Genomic DNA, 21504 nt, shown 5'->3' on the forward strand with positions numbered 1-21504 from the left:
CGCCGTGAGGGCCTTGGGCGGGCGGGCGGGGAGCGCGCTCGGCCCGGGGCCCGCCGCCACCGCTGTCGCCGGCCAGGGGAGGGGCAGCGCGGCCCCCGCGTCCCGGCCCGCCGCCCGCGGGGCGCTCGGGGAGGGGGAGGGAGGCGATGGCGGCGGGCCCCGGCGGCGGCAGCGGGGGGGCGGCGGCGGCGGGAGGGCCGGGCTGGCGGTTGCCGGGGCGGGTGCTGGAGCTGGTCTTCTCCTACCTGGAGCTGCGGGAGCTGCGGAGCTGCGCGCTGGTCTGTAAGCTGTGGCACCGCGTCCTGCACGGCGACGAGAACAGCGAGGTGTGGCGCAGCTTGGCGGCCCGCTGCCTGGCGGAGGAGGCCCTGCGCACCGACATCCTCTGCAACGTGCCCACCTACAAGGGCAAGGTGAGCCCGGGACCCCCCCAGCCCCTCGGGGACGCTCCTCCCCAGCCTCTCAGCACCCCCCCACGCGCTCCGGGACAGCCCCGTAGCCGCTCGGCCCACCCGCCATTGGGAACCAAGGGGGGGCCCGGAAAGACATGACAGGATTTTATCTCCCCTCGCCCTCCTCCTTCTCCTCCCCTAGGTCCGTGCCTTCCACCACGCCTTCAGCACCAACGACTGCTCGCGGAACGTCTACATCAAGAAGAATGGCTTCACGCTGCACCGCAACCCCATCGCCCAGAGCACGGACGGGGCGCGGACCAAGATCGGCTTCAGCGAGGGCCGCCACGCCTGGGAGGTGTGGTGGGAGGGCCCGCTGGGCACCGTGGCCGTCATCGGCATCGCCACGAAGCGGGCGGCCATGCAGTGCCAGGGTTACGTGGCCCTGCTGGGGAGCGACGACCAGAGTTGGGGCTGGAACCTGGTGGACAATAACTTGCTGCATAACGGGGAGGTGAACGGCAGTTTCCCCCAGTGCAATAACGCGCCCAAATACCAGGTGAGCGGGGCTTGGCGCAGGCTGGAAGCTCCACCGTGTCTGATGGCTGGCCGTCGAGAACCTCCTCCCTCGCGTGTCCTGGCTGTCTACTGAATTGGTCCTAAATGCCCACCTAAGGGTCTCTCTGCCTTCCCTGCAGAAGGGAGCTTGTGAGCCTTTTCCTCCTTCATTTACAGCTTCCTCAGGCTACATCTGTGTGTGGTGTTCAATGCACCTGACCCTCAGTTGTTTCCCCAGTTTTATTTCAAATATTGAGTGCGAAGCATGTTCCACGGCTGTCTGTTTAGACACCGTGTTGCTTTTTGAAAGAAAAGCTGAAAAGACTGTTGTAGCCTTCTGAAGTAACGCCTTGCCCCACAGCAAGGTGAATGTCTGTGATGTTTTACCCTTTTGTTGTATGGCACCGTGAGCTGAGGTTAGTGCTTAGGTAAGAGGCTTCCTGCAAAAACCTGCAGCAGTGCTGAGTGCTGCTTGTTTGCTCGCTGGCAGCGTTCCCACAGGTGACATCCCTTGGCTGGGATGCTGAGATGTGATGTTCAAATAATTTCAGGTTATTAAAGAGCAAGTGCCGTTCCACCTTTTTGTCCCTATAGCAGTGTTTATCTTTGTTCTTCTGGCTGCTCACACAACTACATTTTGACTGCTGGATTTCCTTGCATTACAACTTAAGCTGTATGCATTATAATTTCCATCTCATGATGCTGCGGCTTTGTACGAGTATTGGCTTATGTTTCGGTTGTGGGTGAAGATCTGTGTAGTAACTTGTATCTGATATTCCTAAATTTCATGTAAAAGTTCACCGCCAAGCACTTAATTCTGTCTGAAGGTTATACCTGCCGTTTTTGGGAATAATACCTAAAACTAGTGTAATTAAAAAGATTTAGATCTCTTTCCATTTGCATGTCCCCTGGCGTGCAAACTGGGTTGGCGCTTTCCAGACTTGACCCTTTGTGGTCGCTTTCTGCTGTCCTTGTCTAGGCCTTTCTGCAGCAACAGGATAAGGAAAGGTTTTGAAGCCGAGAGTCCCCAGCTCGTGTGGGGACTCAAGGGTGAACACAACCGCTGCTTTCTCTGTAAAAATTGGTGAGAGCTCAGATCGGTGATCCTTTGGAGTATTTTGTGTTTATTAAGACATGTACAGCGATCTGCTCATAGAAAACATACTTAAAGGAAACACACGTGTGTGGTAGAAGAAAAATGTGTTGGCTGGAAGAAATCCCCAGCATTGGGGCTGGCTGGTGAACAATCAGAAGTCTGTGTGGTGTCCTGCTGTGTCTGGGACTTCTATTTATGTCTAAAATAACGTGTACTAGATAAACGCAGGGAGCACCGTGCATGCCTAGATCTGAGTCTTTTGCTGTCTTCAGTGTTGGTTTTACTCGTGTGTGTATGTGTGTATATATATATAAAAATATATATATATATAAAAAAGGTTTTTCACGCTTATTTTGCCTAAGCTTTGCACTGGAATTTCCTTCTGCCTTGGTGAGGGAATACCTCTGTCAGCGACAGCACCTGCATAGTAGTGTATTCTGGTATATTTTGTATGTGCCACTTACCTTTCTAAAACGAGTTTGTTGTCTTTAAAATTGCTCTTCGCAGAGCAATTACTGCTCAGCGATAGCAACAGCTAAATACAGAGTTCAGGTAACTTGGAGGCCATTACAAAGTTTCCAAAACTCTGCAGTATTCTGAAGCACGTGGCATGTAGTATGCTCACTCTTGGTGCTCTTGCAAGGCTCGTATGAGAAGGGTGACGTTTATTATCGTGTCGGAGGTTAGGTACAGGCTGCCCACTGGAAACGGGCAGCAGAGGTACTCGGGGTTCTAGTGCCTTTGAGCAAAATTGAAAAATTCCCATCATAAAAGTAATGCAATCATGAGAAACAGGAAAGCCTGCTTTAAAATTACCTGCTGCGTTATACATGGGCTATGCTTTATTTTTGTGTCTCCGCTTGGATATGCTGACTCTTTCTATGTGTTTTTTTTATTCCCCCTCCTGTCTCTGTTTCCAGATAGGTGAAAGGATTCGAGTTATCCTGGACATGGAAGACAAAACATTAGCGTTTGAGAGGGGCTATGAGTTCTTGGGAGTTGCCTTCAGAGGACTGCCAAAAGTTTGCCTGTATCCAGCAGTGTCTGCTGTGTATGGTAACACAGAAGTGACTTTGGTCTACCTGGGAAAACCCCTGGATGGATGACGTGGATTGTTTCGTTGGGACATCGAGATGTGGATGATTGGGAGGAGAAATCTGCATGTTGGTTAGAGGGAAACGTGTATTAGAGGAGAAACAAAAAAGTGTGGGTGTGTGTCCGAGAACCATCGAGGGAATCGTGGAGTTTTGAAACGGAGGACCAGCCATACTTCAGGAATTGTGTTACATTTCCTCTTTCTACCAGGCCAGAAAAATCCTCAGGGTTGCAGTTGGTTGAGTGGGAAGCTGACACATGCATGTTGCAACAGATTTCATTGCTAAGACGGCAGCGTGTGACCTCAAATATTTAAGAAAGGATTTGATACAAAACTGCTTGAGGAAATTAACTGAGATTTGTAAGTAGCGTGTTTTGTGAAAGACTCCCATTTTAAAACTGCTTGTTCCTTCCCTTCCCTCCTTTGGGCCAAGGTGGGTACCAGAGGAGAGTGAGTCTGGTTGGGTTTTATTTACAATTTTTAACATACTGAGAAGCATGGTCTGTCTGGACTGCCCTTCTCTAGTATAATGATACAAAATGTGTGCAGCTATTTTTAAGTGTATTTTAAGGGTTGTATATATAGAACACGTTGAAAAGAACAGTTAAGAGAAAGGGTTTGCTTTATTCTCACTGGGACATAATTTCTTAAAGGGAAAAAAAACCCCACTACGTGGCATCAGAAAATATACCTTGGACAGGTATATAATATTCATATAAGTGTACTTCTTCTGTTGTATTGTAAAGCATTTTGGGATGCTCTTGTGGAGTACGGTGCTACATTGGGTCATTTTCTGTGAAACTTTCCATAGCTTTAGCAACAGTTTTGTTCTCCGTAGAAAACGCAAAACGTTTTCCGCATGAGTTTTCTTTCGCCAAAATTTGCGGTCCCCTTTAGGAAAGGAAGGCACAGCACAGCTTGTCTTCCTTTTGACATCAAAAAGACAAATTTTTAAAGCATTCTTACACTTTCTAATGACTGTTGCAAAATGTTTCAAAATAATGAGGAAGGAGCATTCAGTTTCTGATCTTGTTTTCAGCTTAAATGGCTTTATAAGGCTTTAAGACTTGGCTGAACCTCTCTTTAATTAAATAAAATCCCCCAGAACCCAAGTATTCACCTGCCCATTTTCAGTCAGGACGAGTAAAACGCTCACCAGCCCTTTGAGGGGGATTCTAGATCAGGTTCAATGTTCGGGCTTTTCACTTGCACCGGTTTTCTAAAAACCATGCACCAGCCCCCTGGTGTGTCGGCGTGCCGGCAGATGCAGGCTGGGGCGGCTGGGGAGCTGCGTGGTGTGGTAAGGAGGGACTTTCTGGTGAAACTGCTTTCCTCTGAGGTTGAAGGGTTTTCATAGGGCATTAAAATCTGTAAGCCCTGCGGCTAGTTCTTGACTCTCGTTTCTTGTTGGTTGGTGTTTCCCAGAGCTGTCTGAACTATCAGAGTTGGGCCTGCTTTTCAGAGAGGGAGAAGGAAATGTTTATACAACCTTTTTTTACTTTATTTGCGCTAGAGAATGAGAATTGCTTAGTATCGGACACTGGCAATTCTCTGCGTGCGGAAGAGAGAGGCATTCCTCTTAGGCTGTTGCTCGTTTCCCCCCTCATTACTCGGGTAATGCGAGGAGAGCGGAGCAAGCGCTGAGTGAGGCTCCTAGTCTGCTGCTGAAGAGCTGTCCTTGGAGTGCTTTTTACCTAGTAGATAACCAAGTTCTGCACTGGAACAGAGTATGTATGTCATTACCATTTAAAAGGATTTTAAAGTATTTATTTTTTTGTGTGTTGTTTATTGCTTAAAGGCAATATCGAGGTCCGTTTCTCTTGGCTGCGTTAAAGAAACAAAATACAGAGTGAGAAATGAAGATGTTTTAAATGGTGCTGAGAACAACTGAATAAATGAAGTAGGATGGGTATACGAGTACCTTTTGGAAAAATCTGCTACAAGTGTTGATTGTACTAGACTGTAAAGTATGTATCTGCATCGCAGAATCATGGGGTTTGAACTGGGGAAAAAAAGGAAACAAAACCCTGTCCAATTTCAGAAAATAAAATTGTCCTGAGATGAATGTATTCTCAGTGCAGTCCTGAAAGATGTGACCTCTGCACTTGTTCATGAATCCAGTTAGATGCAAGTAAACCCTGAGAACTTCTGAGGAGTTTTATTCACAAAATAAGATTGATTTCCATTCTTCGGATTGCGTCTTGCCCTATAAATAATTTCCCTCTAAATTAGAAATGCTGGAAGTTGAACATTCCTTAAGGGTGGGCTCGGGGGGGGACTCACTTATGTAAGATTATAACTTATTCCTGGAGACCAATGCTGGCTGTACAAAATATTAAAATAAACTCTGCTATAATTCAGAAGGATATGTTGGTGTGGATTGTTGTAATGACATCCGTGGTGTGGTGACAGGAAAAATGGAGTAGCAGTTCGGTGCACCAGGAAGATGGAGGTGTTGGGACTGTGTGATTTGCTGCGTGACTGCTTGAAAAGAGAGAATCTGATGACTGGTTAACGAGGACTTGAAAACTGAGTGGTCTAATAGCCGTGCTTGGGAAATTGCGTACTCCGAAACAGGGGTGCTCGCACGTGGCAGTGTGGGAAAAGGCTTTCCCGGTCGCTGGGGGTCTCTTGATTGGAACTGAGGTGGTGTGCCCACTGCTGGGGCTGCCCTGCCCTGCTGCTGTACCGAGGCGCCTCCTTCCCGCGTCAGCTTCTCGGCTTCTTCTGTTTCTTTAGCTTTCCATATGGAAGTTCAATATTTCGCGGTGCTTTTAGGAAGAAGTAGGAGACTTGTCATGGTTGTGAGCTCCGAAGCACTTTCCAAACTCTCTGCATCCAGAATTTGCTTTAAGCAGTGGACTTATCTCTGTGAGCTTCTTCAGGAGCGAAGAGGTTTGATGCTGGCTCGCCAAAAACGTAGAATCACTTTTTCTAGCCTGCGATACTTCAGAGTCGGCTAAACAGCCGTTTGAAGTATTTTCCGTACCCCGACTAGTGATTTAACTGCTTTGATCAGGAGCAACATCAACTGCTCATAGCTCCCAATAACAGAAGTCAGTCAGATTCACAGGTCTTGGCGTCCAAATCCTGCAGGACATCCAGAATTTTTTGATAAGTGAGCATTTTGTCTATCATTTGAATAAAACTCAGAATTTCTTGTGGTTTGAGCGTGCTGTGAAATCTGTTGGGAGCTTAACAGTTGGTCATCTGATCTGGTCACGTTTCTATGTCTGAGGAAGCGAAGAGCTCGATATGGCCATTTGTTTTGGGGCAGAGTCTGTTCTTGCCTTTGGTGGTGGCTTGTTTTGGTCTGAAGTCAGTTGCGTGACTTCTCTTCCCGTGAGAGGACAGAGGTGTTGCTGGAACGAACTAATAAATCAAAACTCACTCTGGTAGGGATGTTTTCTTGAAAATGTTTTCTTCCCCACTTAAAATGCAGTGATGAGTGTGCATTTATGGGAGTCCTGTGTGCGTCTTCTACTAGCAAACGCCATTTGGTTTTGTTACTTTTGGCCGTGTTTCAGGTGACAAAGCTAGCCAGGAGCAGGTGGCCTTGATCCTGTGGGCTGAACTTCTGCTGCCTCGCATGTAGCTGGATTCTTCTCTGCCTGCCTCTAAATCCGATAGCAAGCTGGAACATACCAGCTTTTCTCTCCACTTACCGATGATCTACATTTTTAAATTTCCTTAATACACGGGTGTGTTTTCCAGATGGCTGCCTCTTTTTTTCCTCTTCCATTTTCACTGGGATGATGACAGCAGTGATGAATTAAAATAACGCTTGGCCTGATAATAGTTGGATCATACAAAACTTATTTTCTCTAAGTATTTGAGAGGTAACCAGCCCTCAGTGGTTCCTGAACCTGTGTATTTCAATACTGATATTTCAGTTCTAGCTAAATCTTTACACATTATAAATAGCTCTCAACACTGGCAGGAACGCAGCTGTAAGTGCTGTCATTCTCCGGACAGTACCAGTTCTCGCACAATACAGATAATTTGGTGAAATCTGTAGCCAGAAAATGGCATTATTGAAATCTGCTCTAGGATTCTTTCTACATTTACAAAACAGGTTTTTAAGTGGTTAGGAGTGGGATGTGTTTCATTTCTGTAACTGATAGCAGTCCACCTCGCACTAAGGTATAATTCGGTTGAAAGGAAAATTAATTAAGTGGTAAATGAATACAAAAAGCTTTTCCTGCGGTGGTGCTGAACCTGCTAATTTATACTATAAGCAGCTTTTTTCGTACTGCTGTATGATGCTGTCCATGTTGTGTGACTTCTGAATGAATTCTCACACTCCCCACAAGAGGGCAAAGTTAACAGTGCTGTGGGAGCCTAGGCGTTGCGTTTCCTAAGTGTTGTGCAAAATAAATGTTTAATGTGGAACCTTCTCTGTTAGCATTTGCTTCCTGGCCTCTTAAAAAACCAAAACAAACCAAAAACCCTCAACAAAACAGATGATCATGGAGAAGTGGAAAATGGAAATAGAATTTTTGAAATATACTTCTTCATTTGAATCCTTGATCCTGAAATTAGGCTGAGCAAATCTTTGCAGTTCAGAAAATTATCTTCCGTGAGACCACACTGAACTGAGACTCCGAGATCGTCTTAAAAGACAGAAAGGGATTTGAGAGGCTCAAACAAAATGTCACCATTGCCATTCAAGGTCTACTTTTCCCAGGCTTGCTTTTCTTCCTCTCAGGCATTTATGACCAGGAAATAGTGATATCATCAAAAGATTATTTTAAAAAAAAAAAAAATTCCATTGCAGTGGAAAAAAAAACCCCAGAAATCATTGAAAAGGGATTTTAAAATAAAACTTTTTGTATATTGCAGGTGTTGTTTATTCTTCTGCAGTTTTACAAGCTCAACAAACAAGGGTGTCTTTTTCCTTCCATGCCTGCACTTGCAGATTTGTTGTGAGCTAGCTCAGTTGTTTCATGTTTGCTTGATTTGTTTTGTCTTTTGAATCCATATTGTTCTACTTATGTTAAAAGCTATATATTTACCTGCAGGCAATGTTCAAATGGGGAAACGTATGAAGGTAAAACCTTGCCTGTTCTTGTCTTTGCGTAGTGTCTGATCTTGTGAGCTCCCAGTTTCTACAGCTTAAACCTTCAGTAATTTTATCCAGAAACAGCAGGAGTGTTGCCGTGCGGGTCAATGAGTGACCATCCTGGGTGCATCTACATGTTTTACTGCTCAGGATGGGCGCTATGTCTCCAAACATTTTACTGTACGTTTTGCAAAGTGATTTTTCTTTTTTCGTCCTTTCTTGAACTTCTGATTTCAGCTCGTGAACCTGCTCTCGTTTGCACAGCGCAGTCTCCGCATCTTTGGAGGCATGCTCCAAAGCTAGGGACAGATGTGAAAACAGCTGTTTTACAGCAGCTTGTATGCTGCAGCTGCAAAATGCCATTCTCTTGCAAACGTTCGAGCTCGGTTACGTACCTGCAGCAAGGCGCACTGGCATCCTTCATTCCTGATGCCTTTGTTGAAAGCAGTCCGTCAGCTTCGGTTTGCAGCAAGTTGAAAATCGAGGCGAGACAAAACCTGATCAATACAGGCAGCACAGACCTGTTTTGAACCCAAGTAGGTGAGCGTGTGCTGTGTGTACCACCTCACTCTGGACCCTACGTAGTTCAACAATGTGTTAAATCGGAGCGCGAGCGAGATACGGGCTGTACTTCATCCACAAAACCACCACAGTAACAAACTGCTGGTTGCAGCTTCAGATGCAAGAAAGACTTCAGTGACTGGAGACTGAAAGGCTGTGAGTGAGTTATTAAATCGAGGTTATGAAGTTCTTTTGTTGCTTTAGCATCCTACGTTTAGGAGAAGTAAGCCATATCCAATTGCTTTTAAATAGTAATTTTAAATAGTAATTTAAATAGTAATTAATTTTAAATAGTAATTTAAGAGTAATTTAATTTTTCACACAGCTTCAATATGTGACTTAATAATTATGAAGTGCTGGACAAACCTGTCAGGAAAGGAAATGGATGTTGACCAAAACGCTTTTTTGTATGATATTCTGAATACTGCAGTGGTTAAAGCTTTTCAGCCTCCGTCTGCCATTTCCAAATCACCTTTTGGGTTTTTATTCGCTTTTTTTTGTCGTTGGTTGGGTTTTTTGTGCTCAGGTGACAGAGAACGCTTTTCTCACGCCGGATCCCATCTGACATTGGGCACCTGAGCCCTTCTGCAAGGTCTTGTGCAAGAGCAGAGCTCCAGGGCAGGACCTCATGCTTTGTAAACGGCCAAGAGATTTTATCTCAGCTTTAGCATACGATTTTGTCTTATTCCTGGAAAAATAATTGACGCATGCAGAACTGGAGCAGAGTTGGAACAAACAGTAGTGGAACTCAGGAGACCGTGCAATATGGAAATAAGTTGTTTTTAAGTGCCAACCTGTGGCCCGGTGGTCTCTCCCCAGTGTGCTGTGCATCTCTGGGACGTGGCTTGTCTTTACTGGCAGACCGTTAGCTGCTCTTCTCGGACGGAGAATGGAGTACGGGAGGGGAAGATCTACTTTATTAATCGATGCATCTGTTTGAACTTTGCCCCCTCCTGCATTCCTGTGTCAATTCAGGTCTCAAACTGAGAGGTGAAAGCCTGCTTTGAGTCTCTCCCAGATACAGCTGCGGGAATGAGCTTTTAGATACAACAATGATGTCACCTTTATGTTAGAGTTTGTTTAAAAAGAACACAGAAACTTATATCCTGGCAGTTTTTTCTGTTTTCTTATACGAGACCAAGGAATATGCCCGAAGTGCAAGAGGGCGTGCCTGAAACCCTGCAGACTGGCTTTTCTCTGTCACTTGTCCTGCAAGTATCACGCCAGAAAGGAGGGATGCTGAGCCCCAAGGCCGCAGACCTGGGAAAGGAAGACTTTGGAGTGTGAACGCTCCGGCTCGCTTCCAGCCCTGATTGAAATCCGCGTTGAGAAGAGCTGCTTGTGAGAGAACGCCACGTAGCAGGGATGTTGGGTCTCCTGGCCAGAGGGGAAAGCTGGGTGGGATAGGCTTAGCTCTGTAAGGAGCTGAGATAGTTTCACTTCCCTTCGCATTAATGACACAATTACTCACTTCTCTTAACCAGACCGGCAGCAGGAAGGGAGTACGTGTGACTACAGATGGGAGTAGTTTTTCTTGTCACAATTTGCATTGCTGAATGATGTCACGGCAGTGACTTGTCCATACCTTCTCCTTCTGGTGACTTAGAGCCTCCAGTCCTGACAGTTTTTTGCTAAAAACTTTGTGCTGCAGTAGATGGGTCAGGGGTTTTTATTGCTTTTAATGGTTTATTTTATTGTACAGTACAAAACTGAGATCAATTTATCCACATCTGGCAACCCTGTGGGAAAAACCTGGGCAACGCTTTAAGGTCTAGGTAAAACCAAAGACCAAACTGTTGATGTAAGCAACCTGGTCGTGGGGCTTTCCAGCTCTTGAGGAGATCTAGGAGGAAAGAGCAGTTGCTTCTCTGGCTTCGGGCACTTGCTTCTCCTGCAGATGCATTGCAAGCAGTTCTTTTAGAGCATCTGGATGTCCAGTAGCGTCCATCTCAGATCATGACTCGTAAGGCGGTGGATGCAGTTGGCTTCCAGTTGCTACAGAAATACAGTGCTCTGCTACTTCAACATCCGATGCGTCCTTCTGCGTGCTCTGCTCCGAAGACCTTGTGATCCGGATGCTCTGCCGCTCTCCGAGGAAGAGATTCGCTTCGGCGTGGCGGCGGATCCCTCGCGCAGACCTCAAACCCCCGGCCTGGGAAGAGTGGGTGGGTGAAGGCTACGAGAGGCGGCCGGAGCCTGGCCGCAGGGTGGGCTCGGCCGCGCGTGCGGGCGAGCGGAGGGGGAAATGAGATCGCTTCTGCGGCTCTCCCTTCTGCAGCCCGCTTCCTCCTCATTTACATCTCGCACGCTGTCAGATGTGGGAGAAGGAAGAGCAGCGACTGCAGGGACGGAGCTGCCTGGGCTGGACCTGCCTGCCGGAGGGGAACCGGGGCGCAGCCTCGCCCCCGGCACGGGGGTCCGGGAAGGGCTGTGGCCGAGCCGCTGACCAGCTCCCTTCTTCCCTTCCCGCACGGCCCTGCGCTCTCAGAAACATGGTTTTGCTTTCTACTAAGACCTATTTCTGCCTTTCTTCTGAGCCCCGATACTTGCATCCTTTGGAGACTGAAGGGTCAAAGGGGGGATCCTCTATGAAAATTGCTGCTGTGGGGCTCCTGGTTGGTGTCCGGGTCCTTGGTCAAATGTCCTCCAAGCCCAAAGGCGTCATTTTCCCAATTGTTCATACTGGAAGCTCACCTGGGTCTCTGGGGGCTCGTTGCACGTTGTCAGTCTGGTGGGGTTATTTCCTTCCCCCTCCTCCCCAAGCTCGCGCAGCCCCGACATCTGCAGGTGTCAGGAACCAGCACGTTGCCGCAAAGGCAAGCGAGCAAGCCCCGCTCTCTGCTCAGAGCAACCCAGAGTTAATTCTGGGTTCAAAGAAGTCTTCTCTCTTTCCTCTTTCCATCAGAAAACCTGGCAAGAGCTAGGAGACTCCTGATGGCTGAAAATGGGAGAGCGCAAGTGAGCTTGGTTGTGGATAAACGGGTAATCGTAGAGCGAGAGCGAGCCGGAGCGTGCGCTGCTGCCGGAAAGGGAGCAGGAGTGGGGTGGTGGAGTCGGGCCGGAGGAGGATGCTCTGGCTACGGGGGGTTCCCAGGCACAGGAGCTGCTGCGAAACCAGAGCCTGAAGCTTTAGTTTAGTGACTAAAGTCAGTGCTAGCACACGTCTTCCCTTGGAAGACGACTGAGCGTGGCTAGGTAAACAAGCAAGCACGTTGTTTGGCTACAGCTGGGGAGGGAAAAAAGAGATTTCGAAACTGATTATAAATTGCTGATTTTTGTCTCTTGGTTTCCCTTGCAAGAAATACACTGGAGGGAAGCTGTGCTTCTTGCAGAGCTCCAGTTCAACTGCAGCGCTGGGGCTGGAGAGACGCCCATGCTCGTGTACATCGATGCATCCACGTCATCCTGGGACGGGGCACGTCCTTCGCTATTCCCTGGGGATAAACTGCGTGGATTTCCGTCGAGAAATGCAGCCAGGTGAACTTCCAGAGTTTTAGCTTAAAGCTAAGCCATCCAGCTGGCCATCTTAGCTTTTCCCTTTTGGCCACGTAACAAATGATCTGTTTCTTTTTTATGTGCATAGTTCTTCTTAAATTAGAGGTAACTGTCGCTACCGGCAGCTTCTGAGAGACAGTAGACCTTCAGCTTCCCTTGTTTTATCCAGAGAAAGTGATTCAATTAAATTAAATAACTTCTTCACTTCTGTTGTCTTCATACCTTTGTGCTGCCTGTGCAGATGTCAGCCAAGCCGCAAATGAAAATTTCATGTGGGTTTTAAAGACAAAATTTGGATTTTCTTTAATTTTCGGACTTGTCACTGGCCACGGTGCCTGGGAATGAATGGCTGGAGATGCTGGTCTTCACCCTGTGGCCGCTCCTCCCTTTCTGTTGAGGTCCACCAGGCGAGCTGCTGCCGGCAACAGTCAGTCACTCGAGCCTACCTAATGATTTCTGTAACACCATTTGCAGTTTCCCATGAGCCTGGAGATCGTGATGGTTCTGTAGGTATTTATCTAAGCCTTCCCAGGCTCGTTTCCCAGAGCAGCTGGTTCTTCTCCCTGTCTCTTTTTCCCTTTGCAGGGGTGCTCTCTGCATCCTCTCCTTGTTGGGCAAAATGCTGGAGACTGAGCAGAGCCGGAGGCTTTCCAGGGACGCTTTGCACCATCCTCCCTTGCAGAACTTGTTTAATTCTCTCCAGTTCTCCATCGCAGTGGGAGTAGAGGGAGCCCGTGGAGAAACATTTCTGTTTCGCTTTGCCCTTGACTGGTCCGAGGTGGTGGTCCTGCTGGTGTGTGAGCCGTGAGTGACCTTTCTCTTGGTGCTTCCTCTCCGGAAGAAATCACGTTTCCTGCAGGAAAACAAGGGGCACGCCGAGGTGCAGCGATGGGATTGCTGTGCTCTGTTGCAGTTTCTCCTTTCCCATGGGGTCCTGTGCTGGGTGCAGCAGTCCAGGGGCGACCGGCAGGCTGCCCTCTCGTTGCAACCTTTCTCTTGGTTTGTGCTTGACAATTTGAGGGTTGTTAAGGGAAAAAGATGGTTTGGAGGGAAGGGGAGGTGGGAGGAATGGAGGAAGCTCACTGGGTGTAAAACCGTATGGGGATTCCCGGTCCTGTCCGGGTCCTGCGTGTGTGGACACTGCTCCAAGTGGCTGAATCTCCTTCAGTCTAATCCACTGCGCCGTTGAGCTGGATTGGAGCTTCGTGAAGAGCTGATCAGACCAGCAGCTCCTCACAGCTCGATCCCTATCCCTTTACCGTGCTGATAATAAATAGAAAACCCTCAAGGCACACATCCAGTCCTTACTGGGAGGGCTGGGTGGGGGCATGTTGCTGCTTGAGAGGAAGAGGAGGGGAGCAAGCAGCAGCTTTGGGACGTTTTCAAAACCATCCGGCTGCAGGATGTGGGGAAAGTGTGAAATGCGACGCTGCTGCCAGCTGCCCCAGCGCGGAGCCGGCGGCCACTCTGCAGGGAGCAGCCCTCGTGTGCGGCTGCTTTCTGGGGAGGACAGGAAGGACAAAACGCGGCCGGGCGGCGTGGGGGCTCCCCCATCCTGCGGTGCCCCGTCAGCGAGCACCTTCGCTGCTGGGGAAGGGGGGTTACGCTGGCTTGGCTTCAGTCAGCCGAAGCGATGGGCCGGGGATGAAGCAGGGGATGAAGCACGTTGTTTTCTCTCCCAGCTTCTCCTGGGCTTCAGGGAGGAAGCTGGTTTGACCCTTGGGGCATCACCTTGTTGGTGGCACCACATGAAGGAATCTCATCAGAAGGTCTCCCAGGAGCCTCCAGATCACCAGGGAGTGGAGTATTGCCACAGGTGAGGATGCTCAAGTTTTACAGCTTCAGGACTTTCCAGCCCTGGGGCAAATCTCTGCTGGCTCCTGCATCTCCAAGCATCAGATGAATGGTTTTGGTGTGGGTTGGGCTCGTGGCAGGGTTTTGGGGATGAGGAGTGGGTTTGTAGTTGTCGGCCGGTCTCAGCCCTTCGTGTGACCTTGAGCAATGCCATGGGAATTTTGCCCTGCTGCGGAGCTTCTGCCATCTGCTTCGGTTCGCTTGGATGAGGAGTGCTTCTCTCTTTTCCTTCTTGATTTTTGTACTTCAAACTTCCTCGAAAATGGAGGAAATGAAACCACAGGGCTTTTTCATGAGTGACATGGGAGAGCTCAGCCTCCTTCCAGAGAAGAAATGAAATTTAGGGTGAAGGCAGAAAAAATATCTCCCCAGTCATTTGTGCTGGCTGCAGGAGTTGGGGGGCCACTTGGACTGGCAGGTGGGGGTGACCCAGGCTGTGATGTCCCTTGGTGTTTGTGTGCCGCAATAACGTCGTTCATTTCCCGACTGCTGCAGAAGGTCCCACTGGCGCCGGTGCAGGGACGTCGCAGGGTGGTACCTGCTGATCCCACCGGACAGGGTCCTGTTGCAGGGCTGAATCCTTTCTCCGTAGTTTTGAACCCTTTCTCAGCTAGGTAAATCCAAGCAAAGCGTTTTGCCCCGCAGCGGCTGGATTTGCTGGGGATTTGGGGGTGCATGAGGATGCTGGCAGAGGGGAGACATGGGGTGGGAAGGGAGATGGAGAGCAGGGGTATATGGGGGTGAGGAGGAGGGGGGCCTCCCTGTTCATATTGCCTTGGAAATGTGGATTTTTTGTTTTTTTCCTCTCTCTGCCTCTGCAGTTGTGGGAAAAGCCATTTATGCCGACTTTCACATAGAGATTCGGCACTTGGGAGGTCCCTGTATGCGGATGGGTCTGACTTGCACCCTGGGTGCTGGGTTTGCTGAAATCCTGAGCAGCCCCAGGAGACCCAAAGGTTTGCGGGCGGTGGGATCTGAGCATCCCGAACCTCACCTAGACAACGCGAGGGGCTGGGCGCTGGTGTCCCAACGCGGGGACTCGACACCTGGGGACACGTTCAACCTCGGCTTGGGATGCAACGGGAAATAACAGCACCTTCTGCTTCCCCATGGGAAGCGCATCCCTTGGCTCCTGTCGAAGCCCCTGTGCTGGGCGCTGGAGGCAAGTGGGGGACTAGAGGGACACAATGGGAATAGGTGCCATGCAGGGGAGCGCCGCCCAGCCGGTGGCTTTTCTCCAGCCCCGGCAGGGTCGGTGGCACGGCTCCGCAGGCAAGAAACGCCCCGGTCACTGGCTCTGCTGCCTGAAACCCTTGCAGGGGTTTTGCTGCTGGAGCTGTGCAGAGCAGTCACGGTGCGAGCGTTGTCCCCAGCGCTGGCTTGTCCCCAGGAGCAGCGGGAGAGCCAGGAGCTGCGTAACCCTTGGCGGGGGCCGGTTCCCCCTGGCATCCCCCTCTCTGCCTGCCCGGCCCCCGTGGTTCCTCCTTGCTGGGGAGCTGTTTGTGAGTGCGTGACCCGGGTTGTAAGTGCTGAGATCAGTAAGCGAAGTGCCTGGCCGCGCTCTCTGCCTCCATGTGACTGCAGTTTCCGTTAGCTCCTTCCGCAAAGGCTATATTAGTGCTAAGTGAGAACGCGGGTGGGAGAGAAACCCAGTGGGTCGCCCCTACCCTTGGCCCCAGGAGCCCCCCGAGCGCAGCCGGAGGGGCTGCCGGCTGCAGGATGAGTTGCGGCAAACCCTGCGCGCCGCCCCACGCGGTGAGTAACTGCCCCCCGCTACCTTTGCTGGGGGGTGGGGAACCCCGCTGGGGGGTTTCTGGGAGCCCCCCTTGCCAGCTTGAAGATCCGTGGTGGCCACGCGTCGCTAATGCCCACGCTCGCAAGAGCTGCGGCTGCGTGGGCCGGTGCCGGGGCCGGCGTGCGCTGTGGGGAGCACCCTGGGCGCTCCCGGACCTCTTGCATGTGGGCTCCTCCGCGGGACCGCGGGCAAGGGCTTCCTGCCCGCGCTGCTGCCCGCGCTCCTGGCCGGGCAGGCACCATCCCCGCAGCCCCAGGGAGGGGTGTGGGAGGACGGAGGTGCTTCTGGTGTTGGGGGAGGCCAAGGCTGGGCGGCAAAGGAGGGCTGAGCTGGGTGAAGGAAAGCGTGAGCTTCTGCGGAGGGGTTCAGGGGACGAAGGCGAGCCAGAGCCAAAGCCCCTGGTTTTTGGGTGCAGCGAGGACACAGCAGGGTCCCTCTCCTGCCTCCGTGCCTGGGTGCAAGGCGCTGCTGGAGACCGAGGGCTTGGGAGGGTGCAAGCTGCTATGTGTCAGCTCCAGCCCGGGGAACGGGGGCTTCCTCTCCATCCCCACCAGATTAAGAAATGCCGCTTTGATAAGACACCAGCTTAACGCTTTTGGCTGTCCCAAGGAAGGAGCAACCCAGGATGTGTCCCCTGCTCCCTCTGTGGTGCGAGGCTCCGGCTACCCGGGCCGCCAAAAATAACCCCCCGTTTCTTCTTCAAGCACCGGCGGTTATGAAAACGCCGCTTGCCAAGCCCTCGCCAAGACCTCGCTGCTCATTTGCCTGAGGTTCAGCTTTTCCCCAGATGCAAATGCCGTCAGCTCCGGTTCCACCAAGTCAGTAACGGGGCACCTCGCGCTGGAGAGCCTCCGCTTCCCCGGGGGACCTCCGGCAGGGACGGCTGCTGGAGGGGACTCGGTGGCGGCTGGGTCGGTGTCCCCTGGGGAGCGTTTGGTGCCGGAGAGGGGGAACGCCTGGCGGGGGGGTACGCCTCTGCTCGGGGGTTGCAGTTCAGTGGCGTTTGCGAGCAGCTGTGCAGCGACGACGGTGCCTTTCCCACGTGCGCTGCCCTGTGCGGGGAGCGGGCTGCCACCTCCCCGTCCCTTCTCTTCTCCTGCCCTCCAGGCTCTCCTTGGTGGACCCCCACGAGGGCTCCTGCTGAGGCGGGTGGGCTCGGTGCCGGGGCTCTTCGCCGTTTCTTCATGGGTAGCTCATGGTGGCCCAGGTCTCGTGGGGCATGGTGGCCACCACTACGGCATGTTGGGAGCCCATCGCCTCTGGGTGCTCCTGGGGGCAACGACGGGAGCTGTGCGCCTGCCTGCAGGCAGCAGCCATGGGCAGGAGGCCGACTGTGCACAAGGGTCAGCGATGCCGTGATGGGCTCCCTGGGAAAACCTGGGCCTTTCGGGATGAGATGTCTGCAGCTTTTGACCTTCTCACCTCTGTCTCCACCTCCGCAGGAGTGCTGCCGCTGAGATGGAGGCCCCGCTCCCTGGTCTCTCCCTGCTTCTGGTCCTCCTGGCAGTGGGATGGGGAAGCGGGGCGGTCACAGCCTGGCCAACATCTCCCGGCGGCTGCGAGCTCGTAAGTCCTCTCTTGCAAACCCTCTCCCTTCTGACTGCTTGGTCCTGCCCTGCAAAGCCCAGGCAGCCCAGCATCTCCAGACCTTCCCCCTCCCAGTTACTGGCTTAGCTAAAGAGTGGACTGGGGTGCCGAGGCTCTAACCATGGAGCCACCTCCTCCATCCTCACTCTGCTCCCCAAAGTTCTCCCTCCTCATCTCCTGCCTCTCAGAGCGGCGTTACGTATCCACTTCTTGCTTTAGGTGCAGAGCACTGCGGACTGTGTTGGGAGATGGCTGAGCTCCGTCCCAGGAAATCTTCGAGGTGATACCGAGGAGCTGTTGTTTGATGACAACACTATCCAGGTTCTGGGCAATGCCTCTCTGCTCTCGTACCACCAGCTGCGGCGTCTCAGCTTGACCAAGAACCGGCTGGAGCTCATCGAGCCCGGCGCCTTCCTCAGCAGCCAAGGCCTCCACGTGCTCTCCTTGGCAGACAACCTTCTCTTCACTAACTACTCGCTGACAGCGGCTGCTCTTTCTGCTCTGCCAGCCTTGAGAATACTGGATCTAGCTGGAAACCGCCTCACTGAGGACATGGTATCGGTTTTGGTCTGGAACCTGTCTTCCTTGGAGTCCTTATCTGTGGCCAGGAACATCATCATGAGGCTGGACTCGTCCGTCTTCACAAACCTGACACAGCTGTTGGAGCTGAACCTGGAGAAGAACTACATCTTTGAGATTGACCAAGCTTTCGAAGGGCTGCAGAGGCTGCAGAGGCTCAATGTAGCCTACAACTACCTCCCGTGCGTAGTGGAGTTCGGCCTGACCCAGCTCAGGGTGCTCAATGTCAGCAACAACGTCATCGAGTGGTTTTTGGCCCTAGAAACTGATGACCTCTTTGAGCTGGAGGTGCTGGACCTGTCCCACAACCGCCTCCTCTTCTTCCCCGTGTTGCCCCGGCAGAGCAAGCTGCACTCCTTGCTGCTGAAAGACAACGAGATGAGCTTCTACCAGCGCCTCCCCAACGGCACATCCCTGGCGGACGTCACGGTGCAGTTCCTGCTCATTGATGGCAACTCCACCAACGTCACGACGGTCAGCCTCTGGGATGAGATCTGCCACAGCAACCTCTCCTCCCTGCGCATCCTGGACATGAGCCAGAACCAGGTCTGGTACCTGCCAGAGGGCTTCTTGGCCCAGATGCCCTCGCTGACCCACCTGAAGCTCAACCAGAACTGCCTGGAGATGTTTCACCTGTCAGAGGGGGACCCCTTAGCTATGCTGACGGAGCTGGACCTCAGCCAGAACCAGCTGGCAGAGCTGGGGGCGGAGGTGGGCGCCGGGGACGTCTTGCCCAACCTGAAGCTCTTCAACCTCAGCACCAACAGGCTGCGGGTGCTTCCTCCTGGGGTTTTCACCTACACCAGGAAGATTGCTACCGTGGACCTCAGCCACAACCGGGTCGACCTCTGTCCCCAGCCAGCTATTGCAGGCGAGGTGGAGAGTGCCCCCTGCGTGGACATCAGGGGTGTCGAGACCTTGACTCATCTCTCCTTGGCCGGCTGTGGTCTGCGGGGACTGGGCGGCCACCCCTTCCAGGGGACGTCGTTGATGCATTTGGACCTCTCTGACAACCATCAGGCACTGTCTGGGGACCTGGAGTGGCTGCAGGACCTTGCTCTGACGCTGCAGGTGTTGTCCCTGAGGAACACTAGCCTCTCCTCCACCGCCGTGGACTTCTCTGCCTTTAACGGCCTCGTGCGCTTGGACCTGTCGGGGAACTCCTTGACCGTCTTCCCCACCTCGCTGGGCGTCCTGAAACTGCACAGCCTGGACCTGCGGGACAACTGCCTCCCCGCTCTCCCGCCGGACGTCGCGCGGACGCCCCTGGGGAAGAGCCTGCGGGAGGTCTACCTCAGCCGAAACCCCTACAACTGCTGCACGCTGGGCTGGTGGGACGCCCTGCAGCGGGTCAAGGCGTTGCACGTCCCCGACGGGCAGGAGGTGACCTGCAGCTACGCCTCCCGCACGCTGAGCCCCAGGGCGCTGCCCGAGCCCGTCCTGCGGAGCTGCCGCTGGCAAACGGCCGACCTGGCGCTCCTCTACCTGGTGCTGGCCCTGCCCACCTGCCTGACGCTCCTGGTGGCCTTCGCTGTCGTCTTCCTCATGCTCAAGCAAAAGCTGCTGAAAATGGTGAAAAGCCGGTGCGGGGTGTCCAGCCCTTACTGATGGCCGAGGAGGAGGAGGAGGAAGAGGAAGGACTCGGGAATGGTGAATGCGAGCGGGTTGTCAGGATTATAGGCGATAATCCCTCCGAGGTGGGCGAGATGGAGACTTGCTGGATTGGAGGACCAGGGGGTGCTGGGAGAGATGCTGCTCCTGGTACGGATGCCCTAAGGGTACCCGAAGGGTGCGGGGCCGTGGCTGGTGATGGAGCCTGAGGCCGTGCTGGGCATCCTCAAGGGACACGTCTTCAGCAGAAACCTTCAGCTGATGTTGGTGAGGGCCAAGCAGACGTGATGCTGAACACCTCTTGGCCAAAGGGGCACGGACCGTTGCCCCCCAGTGCTGGTTTTTGCCCCCATTCAGGCAGTTCCTTTTATTTATTCACCCCCGTAGCCATCTCTCTGCTGCAAAACATCCTCCAGCTCTGCATCCAGCCTCCACAAATTGCCCCGGGCTGGAGCAAGCACCACCTGGGCGCTGTGGGAAGGGTCTCCGTGGCTGCGGCTTCCCACGCCACTCTTGCCGGCACCGGCAAGCTCGCAGGCAGCCCTGGGCATGCGTCCGCGTGCGTGTGCTGATAAGACAGGCGTTGTCAGGGCTGAAAAATACGTTTTGGGGTGTCATTGCTTGGTTAAGTCGTGATCCTGGCTAGAAGAGCCCATTAAAAATAGCCCAAGTCGCAATGATGTAAAATATTGACTAAAAGACATGAGAATAAATTATATCATTGGTAATATTTTATCATCAATTCATTTTCCTCCAGCAACTGCTGGATTAAACAGATGCAAAGGAGATAAAATAAGAGAAAGCCTTCCTCCTTGTTGTGCAAGCTCTGCTCTTGTGGGCTGGCGGTCCGGGGGCGTGGGGGTGTTTCCTCCCCCCAGCCTCGGCTGCAGCACGTGCCGACTCTCCCGTACCAGCAGCGCGCTACCTGGGGAAGTGCTGCTTTGTTCCTTGGAGGGTTACTGTGGGTGGAAATGAGAAGTGATGGTGGTTTGTGCTAGCTCAGAAGCCCTGCTGGGAACTAGAGCAGCTTTATTCCTGCGGCGCCGTCGGGATGTCTCCAGCGAAACGCGTGTCTGAGTTTAGCGGGAACACGGGGTGCAGGGAAGGAAGTGGCGGTGCCAGCGTGGGCATGATGGGGGCTTGTCCTTGCCTGCGCTCAGATGAGCTCGGCGGGGCGATGTGGGGTGTGCTGGGGCTCAAAGCCCCCCCAGCCAGCCCCGTGTCACTCCACCTTGCACTGGGGATGTCCTGGGAGGTGGTGGAGGGAGATGCCCGAGGCTGGCGAGGGGCCGGGAGCGATGCCGGGGGGCGGCGCAGGCAAGGTGCAGGCAGCGGGAGCCGAGGCTGGCAGCGGGGCCGTCAGGGCGGCATCCTCCCCGGAGCAGGCGTGGGGATGAGGACCAGGGTCAGCCGCAGCCTGGACATCACCCAGCGCAACGGCAGCGGCGAAGCGACCTCTGAGCATGGAGCCAGCACGTGGGGATGCGGCCGAGAGGGGAGGCAGGCTCGGAGATGGAGCGGTGCATCCCCGCCTGGTTTGGGGGTGCTGCTGCCTCGATGTGCAGGCAGCCGTCGGGGGGGGATGGGCTGCGGCAGAGTGGGGGGCCAAAACGGAGCTGCGGGGAGTGCTGGGGGGGTCACTGGTGAGCCGTGCGCGGCTGATCGCTGTGCCGGGCTGGAAAAAACGGTGTAGGTTGGAGCATGCTGGACCAGCCAGCAGCACCCCTGGGGCTGAGCGCTGGCAAGGCTCTGGAAACCCAGCTGTCAAATCTGTCTCAGAAAACGGCTGCTTTCTGGTCCTATTTTAGACCAAAATAG

General features: G+C 52.8%; 2 protein-coding genes across 8 annotated transcripts; both read left to right on the plus strand.

Moving 5' to 3' along the window:
- Nucleotides 1–131: 131 nt before the first annotated feature.
- Nucleotides 132–5510, plus strand: FBXO45 (F-box protein 45). Of its 3 annotated transcripts, none has more exons than XR_012674782.1 (4): nt 132–413; nt 595–951; nt 2967–3502; nt 4656–5510. XR_012674782.1 is itself a non-coding variant. In XM_075157856.1 (3 exons), the coding sequence occupies exons 1-3, from the start codon at nt 147–149 to the stop codon at nt 3150–3152; spliced, it is 810 nt and encodes a 269-aa protein (XP_075013957.1). In that variant the 5' UTR covers nt 132–146; the 3' UTR covers nt 3153–5510. The 3 variants fall into 3 exon arrangements, 1 of the variants encoding a protein (XP_075013957.1); XR_012674783.1 differs by having other exon boundaries at nt 4941–5510; XM_075157856.1 differs by having other exon boundaries at nt 2967–5510.
- NRROS (negative regulator of reactive oxygen species) lies at nt 3415–20505 on the plus strand. 5 transcript variants are annotated; one of them, XM_075157827.1, is made up of 8 exons: nt 3415–3502; nt 11671–11723; nt 12065–12242; nt 13174–13259; nt 13943–14076; nt 16614–16727; nt 17352–17475; nt 17716–20419. In XM_075157827.1, exons 2-8 carry the CDS (start codon nt 11700–11702, stop codon nt 19681–19683), a joined length of 2628 nt encoding a protein of 875 aa, XP_075013928.1. In that variant the 5' UTR covers nt 3415–3502; nt 11671–11699; the 3' UTR covers nt 19684–20419. The 5 variants fall into 5 exon arrangements, with proteins under 5 accessions (XP_075013928.1, XP_075013927.1, XP_075013929.1 ...); XM_075157826.1 differs by lacking the exons at nt 3415–3502; nt 11671–11723; nt 12065–12242; nt 13174–13259 and having other exon boundaries at nt 13400–14076; nt 17716–20505; XM_075157829.1 differs by lacking the exons at nt 3415–3502; nt 11671–11723; nt 12065–12242; nt 13174–13259; nt 13943–14076 and adding an exon at nt 15635–15869 and having other exon boundaries at nt 17716–20505.
- Nucleotides 20506–21504: the final 999 nt, after the last annotated feature.

Source organism: Calonectris borealis, chromosome 9 (assembly GCF_964195595.1).
Source record: "Calonectris borealis chromosome 9, bCalBor7.hap1.2, whole genome shotgun sequence".
In the NCBI taxonomy this organism is placed as follows: Eukaryota; Metazoa; Chordata; class Aves; order Procellariiformes; family Procellariidae; genus Calonectris; species Calonectris borealis.

Bases quoted from the DNA above. Each gene is read 5' to 3' on its own strand.
- FBXO45 (XM_075157856.1), top strand. From the start codon at position 147: ATGGCGGCGGGCCCCGGCGGCGGCAGCGGGGGGGCGGCGGCGGCGGGA. The intron at 414-594 runs GTGAGCCCGGGA...CTCCTCCCCTAG, and splicing joins TGCCCACCTACAAGGGCAAG to GTCCGTGCCTTCCACCACGC. The intron at 952-2,966 runs GTGAGCGGGGCT...CTCTGTTTCCAG, and splicing joins ATAACGCGCCCAAATACCAG to ATAGGTGAAAGGATTCGAGT.
- NRROS (XM_075157826.1), top strand. From the start codon at position 13,589: ATGTTGCTGCTTGAGAGGAAGAGGAGGGGAGCAAGCAGCAGCTTTGGG. The intron at 14,077-16,613 runs GTGAGGATGCTC...TTCTTCTTCAAG, and splicing joins GGAGTGGAGTATTGCCACAG to CACCGGCGGTTATGAAAACG. The intron at 17,476-17,715 runs GTAAGTCCTCTC...TTCTTGCTTTAG, and splicing joins CTCCCGGCGGCTGCGAGCTC to GTGCAGAGCACTGCGGACTG.